The following is a 19,512-nucleotide window of genomic DNA, read 5'->3' on the forward strand; positions in this document are numbered from 1 at the left end:
TGGTTGTTAAAATATATGACTCTGTGCAACTCTGAATTCTGTGTAAGCCCCCTGAAGTATGAGCAGGAATCACGGTTAATCGTGTCCAAGTTTTGAACATGGCTTTTACCAGATCAAAAATGCAGGGAAGTGAATTTCCACTCCAGATCTGAGCAAAGAAGCCAGGACACGATTTTATCAGCAGGATGGCTGAGAGAGGATAGCAGGGGGAGAAACATAAGAATACATTCCATGGCCTTATAACTTGGGGACCTGTCAGGTAAGAAAACATTACATGAACAGTGCCTGTCAGGAGGAGAGGGCTCTGTCAGGGAAATTCATTTATTTGAAACACAATTATACATTGTGTATAAATAACCAACCATTCATGCCACTTGAGACCCTCCAGTCCTGAGCCACTTGAAGCCAGCTCACAGTAAAAAAAACGTCTGGGAGCTTTTTTAAAAGGAGTCTCACGTCTGATTCTCCCCTCTCAGCTAGACTTCACTTCCTGTCAGGAAGTCCCCCTTGACCCCCACCTCCTCCAACACGACGCATCCCGCCGCCCCCTCTCTGGCTGTATAGTTGCAACGATAGGGAGTCTGCAGAATTAAGTGCCAGTTGGTGTTCCTATGTTTTCTCTACGTCTCACAGGAGAGTACCTTTTCAAAGAACATACAGCATGATATTATCCTCTGAAATGGAGAGTGATGGCGGGGACACGGAGCCGCGTGGCACGGCTGTAAAGGGGCACTGGAGCAGAGCACCGGGTGAGGGCAAACAGGGAGGAAGGGGGAAATAATAACACTTTGATTTGCACTGATCTTGAACCTTGTGTGCCTGTTTAACTGCACAGCGGGGTGTCGGTCTGACTGTGCGGTAAATGATGGGGAAAGTATTTTTGTCCCCTGGTTTCATCACATTCCTCGCCACTTCTCTCACCTCTCTCCGCTCCCCAGGTGGTTCATACAACATGGTCTGCTCTTGATCCATCATAGCCTCACTTACGGGGGGAGAAGAAGAAATGTGGCCACTGACAGATATAAATTACTATATGGCAAACATCAGACTCAACATTCGGCAACATAACATTCGAAATAAGCAAACTAACAAACAGTGAATACTTAATAAAACAAGCATAAGTAACTGTGCCTATTGTTCAGCTTGCCGGTTGTTGTTTTTTCCCCCCATTTCCAGGGCCACTGAGCTTCCAACTGGTTCCCTCGTTTCTCAGATTATGTTATTGATTGTGTGGAACATATGATGACTGTTCACTCCCGACCTGTTCCCTGACTGCAGGGGTTTAAACTTCTATGCCTCCGCCACTCTTACTTCTAACCTGGGAGGTCAGAGGGTCAAGGGTCAGGAGGAACCAAGTGTTTGGGGAAGTCAATGTTCTTCTCCCTGCTGACTGGGAGAGAGAGAGAGGTACCCATCTGTTAAACAGGTTAACTTTGAGGAGACTGGCTGGGAACATAATGCTAATGTGTGGTCATTGGATTAGCGGGTTAGCATTGATGTTATTGAATTGCTATTAAAAAATGATTATCTGCATCAGTGGTCCCAACAAAAATGCTATTTGCTTAGAACAGAGATAGTGTGTCAGCTACTAAAGTTCAATAAACCACATAATCCAATTAAATAACTTTCAACACAAATATTTAACAGTAAGGGCCCTATTTTAACGATCTTAACGCACAGCGTGAAGCTCATGGCGCAGGTGCGTTTAGGGGGCGTCCAAACGTTTGCTAGTTTAAAAGGCGGAAAAAAAATCTGTGCACCAAGCGCATGGTTCAAAAGGGTTGTACTTGGTGTCTTCATTAATTCATAGGTGTGTTTGGGGCGTAATACGCAATAAACCAATCAGAGTGTCATCTCCCATTCCCTTTAAAAGCCAGGCGCATTTGTACCTTGGCGCATTGCTATTATGATGCCGGATTTGCACCATGATATTTTTATTTGTAATCTTTTGCAGGTTTGTGTGCTGCTGCAAGTCCCTGTGTGTAACAAGCATAGTGTGCGCGCACGGTCCATGAGCCTAGGCTAATTTTACTAATTTTCTGTTAAAATAACAATGAAATGCTGCGCTATTTACTTCAGACCAGGTTTTTGTTGGTCACTGGCGCAATCACTTCCCGCTGCCTCAAGATAGCAATATGCCAAGAATGCACCTGAACACACCTCCCTGTAAGACCGGCACGCCCATAGGTGCAGAGATGGGCGCATTTGCTATGTAAACGACGCGGGCACTGGACATGAAATTGACAACCGCGTCAGTCTTAAACTAACAAAGACACTTGCGTCGGACTTTGCGCTGCACTGGGTGTAAGTTGATGGCTTGGTTCACCCACATTTTCTCACTTACCCCTCGTTCTATATAGTAATGCAGCTAGTTGTGGTTTTATTTGATAGTGTTTCAAGAAATCAATCTCTTGAGTTGTCTGCTGCCAGTTGGTGGCGAATAATGTAAAAACAAGGCTGAGAGACTACAGCCATGCTAGTGGCTTAGTGAGGCTGTACTATATATATATATATATATATATATATATATATATATATATATATATATATATATATATATATATATACACACACATACATACACACACACACACACACACATATATATATACACATATATACACATATATATATGTGTGTGTGTGTGTGTATGTATATATATATATATATATAATAGAAGAATTAAGGAACTTTATTTGTAATTACGCTACATTGAATGTATTTGTTGACGTGTGCGGAAGAGCAGTCTCTCTCTCTCTCCCTCTCTCCCTCCCTCCCCATGTACAGGATGCATTTCTGATAAATGGCAGAAGAATGGATGGGCTGACAGAGGGGCCGGACAATAATGGCTGATCTACAGGACACAAATGCAGCTACTGAGGAGATTTATGGGCCTCTGCTCATCGTAGACTGTCCAGTAACCGATGAGATGATTTCTCAAAGCTCTGGATTGACAGCAGCGAGTGCAAGAGAAAGCTCTCTCTCTTTTCCCAGCGCATTATTTATTTATCAGATGTTTTGGGTGGAAGCCACTTTAAGAAGTGCACGCAGGAAACAACACGCTGGCCATAAACATGACAAAGACGGGAGAAAACAAGTGTGAGAGGGAGAGTGAAACTGTCAAGGTGAATCAGGGGCACTGGAAGAGGGGGAGAGTGGTTCTTTACAGTACATGCAAGACCCTCGGTGAACATGGTTCACCAGAGAAAACTTGGATCATATTCATATAAAATGCAAGAGCTACTTTGAGGAAGCCATCACATTCAATAAGCTAGAAGTGATAGGACGTCTTGATATTAACCTTACAAAAAGAACTTCTCCTGTAATTATGGTTATCATTTAGAGAGTGTAAAATTTATAAACTGAGTAGAACTGAAACAATTACACAGTCAACAGACAGAAAATCTCCAACTCCGACTTTTACAATAGATTGTAATTGTTTTAATCAAAGATGCCATGTGAATATTTGATAGTTTTGAGTCTTCCGCGGTAGTAAACTGAATATTTTGGGATTTTAGACTGTTGGTTGAACATAAGCAATTTAAATATGTCAAATTGTGATCTGTGAAATTGTAATGGCCATTTTTCGACAATAATTTCATGTCAAAAAGTTAGATTCTGCACTTAAATATAGTACATCTTGAAGTGACAACAATGCCAGGTGCAGATACACAAGTGGCAGCTCTTTACTATTTGGAGCGGCACTCTGTTGCAGCTCCAGTATGTCATCATTAATCCTCATTTTGTATATTCAGCAGTCCTCGAGGATCAATATTACAGCGGAGAACAAGGCAGCATGCCACCCCAACAGTTTATGTCTGATCAAAATGGCCCTTTAATTGGGAGCACAGTTGTAGTTGTTTAGAAATGGGGCCCTATCAAACAGCGGTTTACAATCCCATCCTCAATGCCAAGCTGATGTGGGCGCCAATGCAACTTTCATAGGATCCCTGATTAAAAACTGCTCTGCAGTCCCAAGCCTCCTGACCCTTCACCCTGGCTCCACTCCATCTCAAAGCTCGGGAAATTAATTAAAATTTCACAGAGATGGCATCTCCGATGAAGGTGTGGGGGTGGAGGGAGAAAAAAATCAATCAAAATCATCTCCCATCTAGTCCCTCCACTGGTTGGCGTGAAGGCAGGAAGGAGTCACAAGATGGCAACAGAGGCACTTCCTGTGAGAGGATTGAGCGCTTCCTGTGCCGGAGGGCCCAACAAACTTTGCTAAATAATATCATCAATCATGGCACTGGCTCCCACTCACTGCCCCACAAGGAGAACAAACACAAATAATTATACATAGTAATCTAGCCCAGAGGAAAGTCTGTCCCTGTTGTCCTCTTTTCCCCCGTAGAAAGCAGCATATTGCCTCTACCTTCCTCCCCCCTATTTTCCCCCCTTACACAACAATAAAATTACATTTGCATTAGCTGTGAGAGAATTTGGTTGGATGATTTATTGAAGCAATCAACACTTCGCTGGCCAATCCCTGTTCCTCTCACTGAGAGAGAGTGTGTATGTGTGTTGTGGAGATGGGTGGGGTAGCTTGGAGCTTAGAGAAAGCAAGAAATAGCTTGGGCTGGGGACCAAAGGGGGGAAGCGAGGCATGAGCTGTGCAGCGGAGCAATCACCAAGATTCTGCCTTTGATTAGATTAGCATTAAACAACACCCTGACAGATATGACAAATAGGTGCATTAGAGCCTGTCATTCTTCTCTCTTTGGTTTTCTATCTAGCTTTCACTCCTGCTATTCCTTCGTCTCCGGACATTAGAGGGCTTGCATTTCCTCCATGTGTCCCACTAGCACAAATCTATGCACGGCCCCTGACATCCAAACAGATGTGTAATCTGACTGTATTACCTTTTTAGAGAAGATGCAAAGTGAATAATGGGAACCAAACAAGAGTAGGGGTTAAAAGGAGGAGAAGGTGGAGGAAAGAAAGCCAGATGACAGGTGCTATTTCTTTAGAAAATAAGGCTGATAAAAAATAAATAAAAAAAAGCCAAGCGCAGTGGTGAGAGAGGTGTCATTAATCAGATGTGCTTTCTATTATTGGATATCTTTGTTTTTTCACAAGGTGCTTTAAATGGTAAAGATGCAAACAAACAGGGCCAGAGGGGAGTTATTATCTGTTGTCCTTGTCACTGGATGTGTGTATATGAGGGCAACGGTTTGTGTGCGTTACATTATAAAAATGAGTGCTTCTATACTGAATAAACACACTGTTTTATGAGATGCATTTACACATAAATATGAAGTACACAGTGTACTGTGTTTTGGTCCGCACAGCCTTCAGTAGCTTTCTGTGTCTTAATGCTAATCAGCCATCCTGGAGTGATCTATTGACATCCCCGATCATTGATCTGCCCACGCCTGCTTATGATCCCTAAATTAGTATTCATGAATCCGGCAGCAGCTAAATAAACTTGGCAACAAAACACCCACAAGACAACAGAGAAGAGAGGGATAATCAATGCAAAGCACCATCAAATCTACATTATCCCTCCTCATCAGTTTGGCCCGGCCACAAGGGCCGGCGCTCGGGTCAGAGATGACGCAGACAGGTCGGCCACCCTTGACCCTAAATCCAATATTTGCGGCCAGAGATGCCTTTTCTCCGGTTTCCCTGACCTCGCTCGGGGATGGGATGAATGTGGCTAGGTAGACAAGGTAGTGTGGAGAAGAAGATAAGGCGTTGGATGGCTCACTGTCTCCAGTCTGGGCTGTGGATTCACTGCACTCAAGGTGAGCCAGATAAATCAGATCGGCGGAAAAGCAGAGGACAGGGGTAAGAAAAGATATATACGCCAGACTTGCCTGGGAACACAGAAGCATGACGAGCTCCACCACTGAGCTGCTGGACTTCATGCACACCAGGCCTGGAGGAATACAAAAGAAAAAAGGAGTCAGAAAGTAATGTACATTTGACAATAAACACTTATTGTTATCCTCTGTACTTGTGGAAACACAATCACGCACTACGCACACACAAATAGACACGGATTACCTAACCTTGTGCCATCTGCAAGAGAGCAGATAGTATTGATGGGCCTAATGAGCCGACATGATGTTACTGTAAACTAATACATATTTGGACCTTGTATTACAGGCCTGACTTGGCCAGCATATGTCCCATTGATCCCTAATGGTGAGCCCTGGGCTTTTAGAGGGCAGGGGGCCACTAGAGTGTCCAAAGTCTGCTGCACAGGCACAGACGGGAAGAAGGCAGAGTAGCCTTTGGTCTTTCAGTTGCTCTTCATATGACACAGAGACACATGCACCATCACACACACACACACACACACACACACACACACACACACACACACACACACACACACACACACACACCTCCCCCTGCCTTTTCTTCAGGCCCCCCTGCAGCTATCAATCAACTTTCCATTTTGTTTGGTGGCAGCAGACATCCCAAACACTGCTATTAGAGGCCTGGCCTATGACCTGGCCCCCTAGAAACCTTCAGCACAACTACCAGCTCTTGACTCAATGCACACTCAATTACACTATTAGATTAACAACGGCCTGGATTTGTTATTGTATTTAAATGAGGACAAGACTTAAAGGACGCACCATGCTTGAAGTAAAAGTAAAAAAAAAATAAAATGTGACCTTTTTCAAAAAACTGTATCTGTAATGAGTCTCTGTGATGTTGTACTTACTCGTGCCCTCAATAAGGAGCTCTTGTCCATGGCTGCCCAGCAGGGTCCGAGAGAGGAAGGGAGCAAAGTCCACAAAGATCTCTCTCAGCAGAGGAGCTGCCTTCTCCAGAGCATGCTCCAGACGCTCTGAGATACTAGAGATGGAATCCAAACACACAAACAGTTCATAGTAAGATGAAATTGCAACTCCTAAATAAATCTAGGTAATGCCAAATTAAAACATACATCAGTAAAATATGTAAAAAAATAAAAAAAGGTATTAAGACAACACAATAGGTGAATATGCATTAATAACTGATGCTTATGTTCATAAAAAGCTGATATTGTGTGTGTGTGAGTGTGAGTGCGTGTGTGAGAGAGAAAAGAAGATGAATCACCTCATATTGGGGGCTGTGTTCTGGGTCACAGGGGAGAGTGGGGGGACAGATGGCAGGCTAGTGCTGGCTGGAACCTGGCCGCCTGCTGCAGGGAGAAACCAAAGAACTCTGTTATTAGTCTGGATGTTGGACAAGAATAAAACACCACACACACACACACACAAACACACACACACACACACACACACACACACACACACACACACACACACACACACACACACACACACACACACACACACACACACACACACACACACACACACACACACACACACACACACACACACACACACACACACACACACACACACACACACACACACACACACACAGGGTAGCACCATAAACCTGTGAGGAAACGTCATGCATCTTGTGAAATAATACAATGGCCTCCATTCAAATGTAGAGAGTAGGGGGATTTATGGTCAAATAGGGCAAGTAGGGGTACAAATATAATTTTACGGTTAGATAGTGGATGATGTACACCGAGCACAATATGTCTTCCTTATCAATTTACAATTCAGAGGTTTTCATGATGGAAACCACTAAATTGCTTAACGTTTCACTGTCAGCTGCAGTCATACTTTAAACCGTGGGATCATTTCTGGTTGGTGTTTTTAATATGTCAGCCATATATCGAACACATGCACAATATTTGGTATTTTTTATAAATAGGTAATATTTTCCGTGTTACACCTGTGTTGGAATGTGAGATGTTAAAAAAAAAAAAAAAAATTCCTACTATTTTTTCAAATTGTTTTCACTCATTAAGTCATTACATACCAATTTACCCCTCTGGGCTGTTTTTGTGACTGTTTCATTATACAACTAAAAAGGTGCTTTACGACTTCATTCTGGAGACAGAGGCACACAAGGTACAAAGTCCATGTTTGATTGATCTGGCAGTAAATTCACTTCCCTGTGGCTCATAAATAAGCTAATGCCCAGCTGAATATGGAGGAGGGGGATTCCTCTGGTGTTTCAGTGGGCTTGTTTTTCCAGCCAGGACAGTCTCCAAGCTGGGATAACTCTTAAGGAATGACAGACAGTGTAATGTAGGCTAGAGTGTGTGTGTGTGTGTGTGTGTGTGTGTGTGTGTGTGTGTGAGGTGTTAAGCAGCGCCATGTGGGCCGCCTGGTGAGAGTATCCCTCTCGAGCTGAAGTAGCTCCTTCAAACAAAGAGGAGTAAATGAACGTCTCCATTAGTCCTCCCACTGCCCCACTAAAACACACACATCTCAAAAAGCGTATTTACTCAACACTGCTCACTGACACAAAGCACCCTATGCATACAGCTTTTACACTTATCATTGTTCATATGCACACGCAACACATACAGACACACTCTACAGCTTGATTTTACAGTAAATGCACAATCTCCTAAAAACACACAAACCCCATTCTCATGTCACTCCCTCTTTTCTTAAATATACACAGACTCCTCAGTGAAAAAACATTACACTTTAACACACTTTATACACACTCGCACATGCAGAAAGGTGGAAAAAAAAAAAAAACAGCTGGCTGTCCCATCATTATTTACGGTCACTTCTGAATCAGTGAATATGGGAGAGTTAGTGTGCTCATACAATAAAAAAAAAAAAAAAAAAAAAAAGATTTGACTTTAATTTATTTTATTCATTCACCTTAATTCACCCTTGTATCACTATTGTATTCCATTATTAAAAATATTTACTTGATTTGGGGCATTTATGTTTACACCAGTGATTAATATTTTACATGTATCTTTATTTTTTTTTATGAATGTTAGGCTACATGCTATTTTGAAATTTTTACTTTTAATTTTACTGAATAAAAATGTGTGAATAGCCACTACAGCAATTACAACTGAATTAGTGCAACTGTTGTTTCATGCCGTCTTCTCCAGCCTTCGGTAACTGGATTACATTGTACAAACGCAGCAGTGTTATTCTGACACACAGAGGAGCAAAACCTCTAAATAAATATTGACTTTTTCCTATTGACTTATGTGCCCTCACAGAAACACTGCCCTTCTTGTGTGTGTGTGTGTGTGTGTGTGTGTGTGTGTGTGTGTGTGTGTGTGTGTGTGTGTGTGTGTGTGTGTGTGTACACTCACTAGCTGCAAAGTCTGCAGAGGTGCTCTGGGAGGCGTCGCCAGAAGATACCACGGCAACGCTTTCGATAGGTGTCCCACCAGACACAGACGCAGATGCAGCAGTGGCTGCTGGGACAGCAGTGGCTGCTGGGACAGCAGTGGAGTGCCTGGAGAAGGTGCCATGCCCGCTTTCTTGGGTGCAACGACGACACTTCTGTAGAGAGACGAGACAAAATACATTTAATGGTCACCTTTACAGATCTATTGTGAGAAACTGCTGACCGTGCCAGTTCACAGCAAGCCTCACAAGACTTTAATGTACGCAATATGGCTGGAACACCACCAACCAAGTCATCAATCCATTAGACTGGAAGAGTAATTACAGGGCCCTTTTACTGGCACAACGTATTTTAAAATGGTCCCATTCATCCCTTTACAAACCAAGCATTTACCTGCAGCAGTCCAGAACAATTGTTTACTTGGCCATACTGTACCTAATATAAAACAGCCAACAGTGAAGAAAAATGCATTTCATTTTGCTTGTTGACACAGTCTTCAAGCACGTAGTACATGGGCAAACAACTGAAGCCCACTTTTGGTGTATGTTTTCAACTTCTAAGTCATAAACTGAAACATTTTGCAGCTGAAAGCAATCCTTTTAAAGCATGTAGTAAGGACTTTGTTTGACAATTTTAACCATCAGTGCCAACACGATACCTGGGTTATGGTATGCATATCAAAAACAACACCTTCCTCTAAGGAATATTCTTAACAAAACCGTATTTTTTTCTTTTAACAAAATATGCCAAACTTCTAAAGGCATGACTGTACAATGTTATCTTAATGTAAGCAGCCGTACAAAATCTTGGCCTGAAAAAAGTTTAATCTGTCCAAACTTTGCCAAGTTTCCTAATTTCACAATCTAGAACAGAAAATGTGTGATTAAAGTCAGTAAGAAAGGAAATACTGAGAATCTGACGAATGTTTGATTCCAGCTTTCGATGCTCGAGTATTATAAGCACTTAATTCTACACACATTTCTGCTGGTATTCAAGGTTTGATACCAGGTTTAGCGTGGGTTAAGTTTTACATTCACGAATACTTAAATTACTAAAAACAACTTCTATAGCAGTTGAGCACAAATGCCTGATCGTTGACAGCTAGCTTACATTTCTAAACACAGTTATCTATGCGATGATAATGCTGCGTCTTTAAAAGGCCCTCTGTAAAGTAACAAGAAGCGTTTCACGTAGTGATGTGCTACAACTGAGTGGAGTTCAATTCCCAGCCGGCGAACAGCAGATGGGAGGAGAGCGGCATGCAGATAAGCTGTCAGTTTAGAACAGGGCTCTGACAGACAACTGGCCATATCAAAAGAGAGCCTGGCCCTGCTTATCAGCGCTGACACAGGGGAAGCAGGGTCTAATCACTGGGCTACTGCTCCCTCTCAGAAACACAAACCAACGCAGGCTCACCAAGATATGCAAGCAAACATCAAATGCAGAAAATCTGAATATGGGAAGAAAAGAATGGCAGGATACAGACAAAAGAGGCCAACATGCATTCCTGCATGTTCCCAGAGTCAGTGTGTATGCACGCTTTCATTGCGCGCGCACACACACACACACACACACACACACACACACACACACACGCACACGCACACGCACACGCACACGCACACGCACACGCACACACACACACGCACACACACGCACACACACACACACACACACACACACACACGCACACACGCACACACGCACACACGCACACACACGCACACACACGCACGTCTGGCTCCCTGTGGTGCAGACAGATAACTGGCAGCAGTATCAAAGACTGTTCTCAGTTGATTTAAGGCAGGTGATCAGATCTATTAAAAGTTACTGTGAATGTTAAACCCTGACAGCTGACCTTTGCTTCGAGTGATCTATGACTTAAGAATAATAGAGCTGCATACGGATCCCAGTGGCTTGAAAGTTGTGTTTAAAATACAAACACACACTGAAAAGGTCCAGAGTGATACATAAAAAACTGAAGTAGTGATTGGACAGAATTAAATTAGTATTGATAGCCACGAGGGATGGAGATAAAAGTTTCTGGTAACTTTTTTTTTTCCTGTTCTGATAGTGAGTGGGCTGCAGAGTGGTATCAGGGGAACAATGGCGGCGCTGACGTGAAGCACCCCAGGTGTCAACAGCAGGGGAGGGAGACAGAGGCCCCCTGGCATGTGGAGGCTGGGAGTGTGTGCGAATGGTGTGAATGTGTCCGAAAATATTTGAATATATGCATAACGAGAGTACAAATAAATGCATGAGTGCACAAGTGTGTGCGAGTCTGCCAGTGAACATGTCTGTGTATGTGTTTGGCCTTCCATCTGTTCCCCAGAAAAGGCCCAGTGAATTATTCAGCAGGTCATTAGCCACACTTATCATGAGTGGGCCGCCCCAGTCGATTAATCAGCCGTCAGCGGCCCCACTCAACCCACAACAGGAGCCATGGGCAGAGTGTGTGTGTGTGTGTGTGTGTGCGCGTTTGTGTGTCGAGGCTGAATTATTTAAAGGCTTTAATCTACAATGGATAAGTGCAGTAAACACTGTTATTCCAGTAATCTCTGCTATTTCAGGTAAAACAAGTGCAAGAATGAGTAACAAAGTGTCAGTACTGTAGGTGTGTGTGTAAAAATACCATTCTCTAGAATGTTAACAGAGCCAACTCATGTGAGGGAGAGGAGTACACACCCCAGCAGAGCTTTGACCTGCCCTTTCAGCCTCGTTTCATGCAACCCTGTGCATGTCAATGTTCAAAATGTTTTTCGTTGACATGCACAGTGCACACTGACACATTTGCATGTGCATACTACTTTCAAATCAACTGATTAAGTTCACAGCATCTCAAGCTGTGATTGGATGAGGATGGCTTGTGTCGGAGGGGCATTAACTTGATGACATCAGTGATTAATGATTGGAGCAACTGGGACCTAAGGGGCCTACAAAGTATGGAAATAGCAGAATCTCAATGTTTTTAATGTGTGTTTGTGAGTGTGTGAGTACAAGGACTGGACATACAGTAAGTATGCATGCACGCATGGTGTTGGCATCAGAAATGCATTGGTTTGGATGTTATTTATTCAGAACAAACTTTGTGGCGGAACGTTTTACTTTGTTAACTACCTTATACATTGTGTGGATATGTATGTGCATACTTGTGCAGGTGTATTTGTATAGGCAAATACTGTAGGCACTGTAGTGCAGCCCTTATCTTGCAACTTAGAGAGACATCTTGGGAGGTATCGTGCCATCGGCCTTTATGTGAATTCTGTGTTTATGTCTAGTGTTGTTGGTGAATAAATCACTTTAAAATAACATATGCAGGGTACTAATACCACAATAATACAACACTGTACAGTATATGTGAAAGAGCCAGGCTGATATATTAGCAGAGCTAATATTGGCTTGGTTTTTATAGGGAGACTTCGTAAGGTCTCCCTATGTACGATGAATGTTTTATAGGTTGCATTCTAAATGTGCTTTAAGCCTTATCTTTCTTCATTCAAGTTTAAAATACTTTTGCTGTATATGGTTTGATTTGTAGTTTGATTATTTATTAGGCTTCTAGTGAGATTTAGAGTTGAAAAAGGGATGGTCATCTTAAAATGTACCATTATGGTAATATCTTTTGTTGTACTTATGGGGTACAACAAACAACTACAATTTATAGGGATTATGGCCAAAAATGTTTGTTAAGTGTTTGCATAAATACATATTGGCTGTAGGCATGGGCCGGTTCCAAGGTACACCACGGTTTGAAAAAGTCAAGGTTTCAAAACCACTGACATTTTTCGTCATACAGCTCCAGGTATGAGCTGGTTTTCGTGAGTGGTCAAGGAGAGAAACTGCAGTTTAGAAATCCCTCTCCCTGCCAGTGTTTAAAAATAAAATACATTGTGTTCAATGAAAAAGAAAATGTTTGTTTTTTACCCAGACATTTAAAAAAATAATACATTTTAAAGCTGTAATTGCAATACCGTGAAATTTTTGCTCAAGGTTATCATACCTTCAGAATCTTATACCGGCCCATGCCTAGTTGGCTGATGTATACTATAGCTATTGAATTTTTTTCCTGTTCTCCTCAAATATTGATATGTTAAACAGTGTCAGCCACCAAAACAACATAGTGATTAGGCTTTAACTTGAGTCTCAAAAACTAAAAGTAACTTTAAGAAAACCTATAAAGTCTGCTGTTGGCTTGTAACAATCTTAATAACACATACAAATGCCCATTTGTTTTTTACAGCCAACAACAACAGGTTACAAAAAAGTGGATTACTTTGATGCAGGATCACTAGTAAGCTCGTTTCAGGTGTATCACAGAAGGTTTTTGGAACTTGTATGAACTACCGTGCTGGATACTTGCTTCGCAGAATCTCACTTTTTTGAAGTGGGATTTAGAAATTGAAAAGGGAGGTAAATCTGTCCTCTTTCAGTTGTGTTTGTGTCCGTCTTCCTAAGCAGTACATTTACAACACTTCAGCATCAACACAACTCATCTGTACATCAACTCTCACATGCATGCGGAGTCTGCTGCCAGGAATGCAAACAACTGCACCATGTATATCCCAATGTCTAACACTCACATATTCTGCAGAACCATGCAGTCTAAATCATCAGCTTGTACAATGACACTGTTTAGTTCTGGTTAGTGTCAGCAAATATTTGCAGACTGGCTGTCATAACAGGGGCATGGCTGAGAAATGGATGGGAGAAATACAGCAGGTCTCCACTAGTAAATAAATCAGTAGGGATACTTCACTTCACCCCTTGACCAACCCCCCCGGTTTTTATCTGGGAGATCCCAGCTTTGTTCATACATTGGTCTCGTAAATCCAGCCCTCTGGGTAAGGGGAAAGTTGCCATGTTCTGGCAGGAGATGTCAGTGCAGAACATCAGCTCTGGCTTGTACTGGTGTCACTGGGAGGCTTACTGGTTAGTGGGAGATGCCGAGCGGTGATAGAGTCATTACAGCAAGATAATAAACACAGAACATGTCTACATGCGTGGTAGGTAGAATTGGTAAGGGCAAGGACTAGAGACAGCGGGCTGATAAAGAGTGGTAACCTCAGGAGATAAGGGAATAAATATATGCACAAAGCCAGTGAAGAATATGGATAGTAGGGTAGTTTTGACCAAGAGACATCCAAACAATTTGGCACCTCGGCAGTGAGGTCTGAGACTGGGGGAACATCAGGAACTGGGTAGAAGAAAGGCAAACTGGAAATTGTCAATTTTGACATTTTATAGACTCACAACCAAATGAAAAAAAAGCTAGATTAAAAAGGATAAGGCAGGTGATATTCTATATTTCGCCAACATTCCACAAAAACAACAAATTAACCTACTATATACTTGCAACGCATTATTATAGCGCATTATATTTATGTCAAGTAAGTCTCTGTAGGAACCAATGAGCTTGGGGCTGAGAGACGGACAGGGTTGGGAAGTTGGGAATTATTAGAAGAAGAAAAAAAATGTTTTTCCATGAGATGTGTTAACCATATCAAAAAATATAGAATATTGCCAGCCTCATGCTTCAACGGATAAAATAAGTATTAATTACAGACTTACAATGTGTTCATGTGTGCACACCCTTAGAGGCTTTTATTTCCTCTTAAAAAGGGAGGGGGTGTAGTTTGCTGTCTGTGCCAGGGCTGTATACCTTGCATGAAGAGGCTCCCATAGGCAACGAGCGAGCTGTTAGTCTATGTTCTCCAGCTCTCCTGACCTCCACTCTTCCTACTGAGTGTGCGCAGCGGACAGGAGCCAGTCTAATCCCCCTGATATGAGGAGCGCCCTGAGACCTGACAAAGCATTCCTCAGATAAAGACACGCGATCACAGAGATGCCCTGGAATTCCCACAGTTGGGGGGGTAGGCAGACTGTGTGTTTGTGAGAGCGAGAGAAACAGAAACAGAGAAATGTTTTCCACAGTACATGAGAACCTTGACTTGACATCACCCCCATGGAGACTTCCTTCTCCCCCTTCTCCCATCTCGCTTTCTCTCTCTCGGTCAGTCTCTCTCTCCTCCCCCCCCTGCCTTTTGTGAATGTCTGTCTCAGAATCAACGCTCCAAATGCAAACCAGACCGGTGACCATCCTCTCTCACCTGGGCCCGTCTGTGGCTTCAGTACCAGGCTCTGTTTTTGAAGCCTTACTCCTGACTGTTTACCCCTGCACCTCCAGGGGTAAAGCAAATTATACAGCTTTTATGCCAGGAAAAGGGGGATACGGCTTCAAATGTTAGACAGGGAGAGACGAGCAGCAGGAGAGATGAAAAAGAAAACCGTTAAATATCAGTGACACAGTGAAAAGAAACCGCTTCCTGCCAGCTTCGTCTTTTCATCCCAGACATGACTCCTGTTTTCCTTAAGACAGGTTCTTTGTGAGGAGGTTTGCTTGGGATGAGGACTAACGTCGACAGCTCAAAGACAGAACAATGGGAGTAAAGGGGAAAGAGTTGGAGACCAAGAGTCCCCCTGGTTCAAAAGGGTTTCTGTTACAGAGTGTTTTTTCCGAGATCCACCTCCTCTGAGGATACCAAGCTGTGATGTCTTCAAGGTCTGACTTTCAAAAGTCCCCTGCAGGTATGTTGGGATAAATGGTATGAAACTGTCAACTGTGAAGCTTGAGAATCACAAGCGTATTTGCACCATGTGGGCTCTTGAGAAACTGATGAAGCTGTCAGGTCTGCACCAGAGGACTTTTACAACAGAGGTTTTCCCACAATCACCAACGTGCAGAGCAGAAAAATATGATTTTCTACAAATAGTGTGGTAGTAGGTGTGTATGTCAAGCCATTTTATTTTTATTTTTTCTCTCACCTATCAAAGGAGCGGAACTGCAGGGACGATTGTCTGGCCGCATCGCCCACACTCCCTAGAAAGGAGGGTGGCAGCAGACTGGGGTCCACCATGATATCATCAGCTGGAGCGCTCACAAGGCTGCGCAGAATGTCCTTCACATTCTTGCCCTTTGAATCGGCGGGCTGAGAAGGTCTGACCTCAGAAGACAGCGTAGACAGGGCCTCTGAGACGGCGTCTGGACCGTGAGTCACGCCAGAGGATGACAGGTCTGCCTCACTTGCGGCGGTTGAGGTGTGGTCATCACCGATGCCCGAGTCATACCGCCGGATAGAAACCCCATTCTCCACTTCTAGTCCACCAGAAATGGCACCGCTGTCTAAGAAGACACAAGTGACAAAAGAAGAAGTGTGAGCAATAAAGCCACGCCATATAAGAGATTATTTACTCTGGTTCCCCACAATGGGTCACATGATGAAAAATTCACACACCCACAAAAACCTTTTCTCAGTTATTTGCCTTTTTTTCCTTATTCTTTAGCCAATTCTCTGCTTTTTTCCCCTTATTCTATAGTTAAAAACTGAGTAGTGCAATACTGTATAGATTCAACAGCCTCTCACAATTATTCAAATGCAGAATTTGAAAATGGGTCATTAAATCCTGTACATAAAGCTTTGTATTTATGGGTTAAAAGCAGAGAAAGCATTACAGATTGCAGTATTATCTTCCTTTGCAGATACATATTTCAGATTATTTTTTTTTTGTCTTTGGAGCTGCTCTATACCTGTGCTCCTGGCAGACTGGGATCTCTGAGGGTGTTTCTTGTCATTGTGGGGCTCCAGGATGTCGCGGTACTTAGACACCATGAGGACTGAGATGAAGTAGACAACAGCCAGCGCCAGAAACTGAGCCTGCTTACTGTCCTCCTGAAACAAACAAAATACACTAAACGATCTCCGTCTTCAAAGCAGCGATAGCCATTTTAAATGCCGCTGTTATGCACGCGGTGGGCCTGTACGTTGCACGAATGTGTTTTCTGTACAACTCACGATATCTCTGAAGACAACAGCCCTGAGGCGGTTAATGTCCATGTCCTGAAGAAGCCGGTCCAGGTCTCTGACCGGAGACATCCCACCTGTCACCGCATCAACAGGACTCTGCATGCACGAAAATCAAACCATTACCACATAAAATCATTCCCATCATTCTCTCCAAGTGGAACGCAAGCAGCACGTGCACTTTTACACCAATCAGGATGTTTATTAATCCATGTCCACTTTATGAAGTAGGGTAAGGTTTCACAGCTTAGAGAAGCTATCCCTCCTGGGATCATGTCCTTAACATAATGGCTTTTCTATAGAGCCACTGCATTATAAATGAGCTTTAACACCCGGTTCAGGGAAGAACAAAACGACTTTACTGGAAGTCACTGTATCAAATCAAAAGGGCCAATGACAAAAGGCCTGGTCTAGTGTCAAATATAGCAACCAGTGTGGTAATATAATAAGACATGAGCTAATGCAATAGCACTAGGTTGTTGTTGGTGAGCGGGACAAAGGGCAAAGCTCCTGGTTTACTATAGAGTACAGGAATATAACAAAAGGAAAATGTAGTTATTTTCAAGTGGGGAAAAAAACTTCAGTATGAGAGTGGATTTACAATGGCTTTTTTTTTATTTTAAGTGAAATGATTTCACATGTTTAGAACAGCAGAGGACGTGTTGAAAATGTGCAAGGTTGCAACTTTTCTTAAAACTCTCACACAAGAAAAGACAACTGAGGAGTCAAGTTCAGGATTATAAAGGCTTGAAACCCAAGTGGGGAATGATACCAGCATTGAGGAGATGATTTGGATTACTTGCCTGTGCGGCTGCAGACATGGCTCCTCCAAGCCCAGTGCTGGGCATGGCTGTGCCGCGGGCTGAGGATTCTGCGCCATGCTTAACTTGGGCTTGTTGACACTCCAGACAGTTTCTCACTGCCATAGCACACACTGGGGAGGGATGGAGAAAGATATATTATGAGACATAAAAATAAATAAACTCATTTTCAAAAGAAATGTAGAAGCATTATGCTGAAGTCTAAAAAGAGATGGCACCCAAAGCAAATGCACAAAAAAAAATAAGAGAAAACTCTGCTTATGAACTGAAGAAAGAAAGAAAGAAAAAAAAACAGGAGCTGCTGAGAGACAAAAAACAAAGGAGAAAAAGTGGGACCATGACAAGGTCAGTGCTCTGGCCAACTCTGGCAGCATCGTTCACTCTTCCCTGCTCCACCTCTCCTCCCAGGGTCACAGTGCAAGGGTGTGCTCTTGAATCATATCCACCGTGTGCAGCTCCCATAACAAATGACACTGCTAGGTTGTGCACGTGCTGAGTAGGCAGCCAAGATACGTCCTTTGTCGCAAAAGAAAATATCGTGGTCCGACAACTTTATGTGGGTTCAAAACTGGCACGCTTACCATTTGTAATCTAATGTTCCGCCCGTCTGTTGGAGCCCCTCCCAACCCCCAACCACTCTGTACTTGACAACTGACAAATGTTAATTCTGAGACATTTAGATTACGAAGGAGGGAATTATTCCGTCTGGAAATGGGCTCGCTTTTTCCATTAGGACTACTGTTTCATACGACCATTTATAAAAAGAGAGGGGGGAGGGAGTGGTGGAGATGCTAAAACCTTGTTACAGTCTTCCAAAATCAGATTAGGTGCCAGCAATGGGGAACGCATACCTCATCAAATATTCATTTCATAACGGCTGCTTTTCTAAAACTGGACCTGTAGTACGCTGGCATCATTTTCCAGCAAAAGCCCCAACTGCAGCAACAATAGTTGGACAATGTCTGAGAGGAGAAGTGCTCTTTGTATAACAAGTTTGCATTTTGAAAGCCATTTTGTTTGCAACCTTTACTGTAATGAGCATCTAAAAGCAAAAACGGATATCTGGATATGCTCCATTACATATATGGAGCAAAGCATGAAGAAATTATTTAAATAATTTTATTTATTTAAATCTGTGTAGCAAGCAAGCAAGCGTGCATGTGTGTGTGTGTGTGTGTGTGTGTGTGTGTGTGTGAGAAAAGGTGCACCACATAAAATGAATAATGGAAGAATTTCAATATCTTTTATTCAGCTAGAGTGTGGCTCGGCTTCTGATGCTGTCAGAGGAAACTGTAATAGCCGGGAACAGAAGGCAGAAAAAGGCCTCGGGCTACACTGCAGTACAGTACAGCCAAGGCCATTATGTAGAACTCACTATATCATGATAGCAGCCATTTTAGAGTGTTGCCATGCAGTGGGGTTATAATAACAAGATAAGAGAGTGCTGATACGAGCAGAGTGAAAGAGCCGAGGGAATGAGAGCTGCGGCTGGAGATGGAGAGGAAGACTGAGAGGGAGAAGGGAGGGTCAAAAAGGCTACAGGGAGCCATGACGGAGGCTAATACGAGGGGCTACTGCCGGCTGATATGAGGTGAATCGATGAACAGGGGAGGACAGAGGGCTCGGTAAAAGGAGGA

At 43.0% G+C, this 19,512-nt stretch overlaps 1 protein-coding gene across 1 annotated transcript in view; it reads right to left on the reverse strand.

The window, feature by feature from the left end:
• The window catches only part of lrba (LPS-responsive vesicle trafficking, beach and anchor containing), a 194,805-nt gene that overhangs the window by 117,448 nt on the left and 57,845 nt on the right, over window positions 1–19,512 (reverse strand). Inside the window, exons 26-34 of the mRNA XM_028592089.1 lie at window positions 17,858–17,988; window positions 17,046–17,153; window positions 16,781–16,922; window positions 16,018–16,375; window positions 9,310–9,350; window positions 9,158–9,247; window positions 7,057–7,141; window positions 6,680–6,813; window positions 5,820–5,881 (exon numbers count right to left, since the gene is read on the reverse strand). Coding sequence (XP_028447890.1) covers window positions 5,820–5,881; window positions 6,680–6,813; window positions 7,057–7,141; window positions 9,158–9,247; window positions 9,310–9,350; window positions 16,018–16,375; window positions 16,781–16,922; window positions 17,046–17,153; window positions 17,858–17,988 — 1,151 coding nt within the window. The remainder of the gene's footprint in view (window positions 1–5,819; window positions 5,882–6,679; window positions 6,814–7,056; window positions 7,142–9,157; window positions 9,248–9,309; window positions 9,351–16,017; window positions 16,376–16,780; window positions 16,923–17,045; window positions 17,154–17,857; window positions 17,989–19,512) is intronic.

The sequence above is a fragment of the Perca flavescens genome, chromosome 2, assembly GCF_004354835.1.
Source record: "Perca flavescens isolate YP-PL-M2 chromosome 2, PFLA_1.0, whole genome shotgun sequence".
NCBI classification, from domain to species: Eukaryota; Metazoa; Chordata; class Actinopteri; order Perciformes; family Percidae; genus Perca; species Perca flavescens.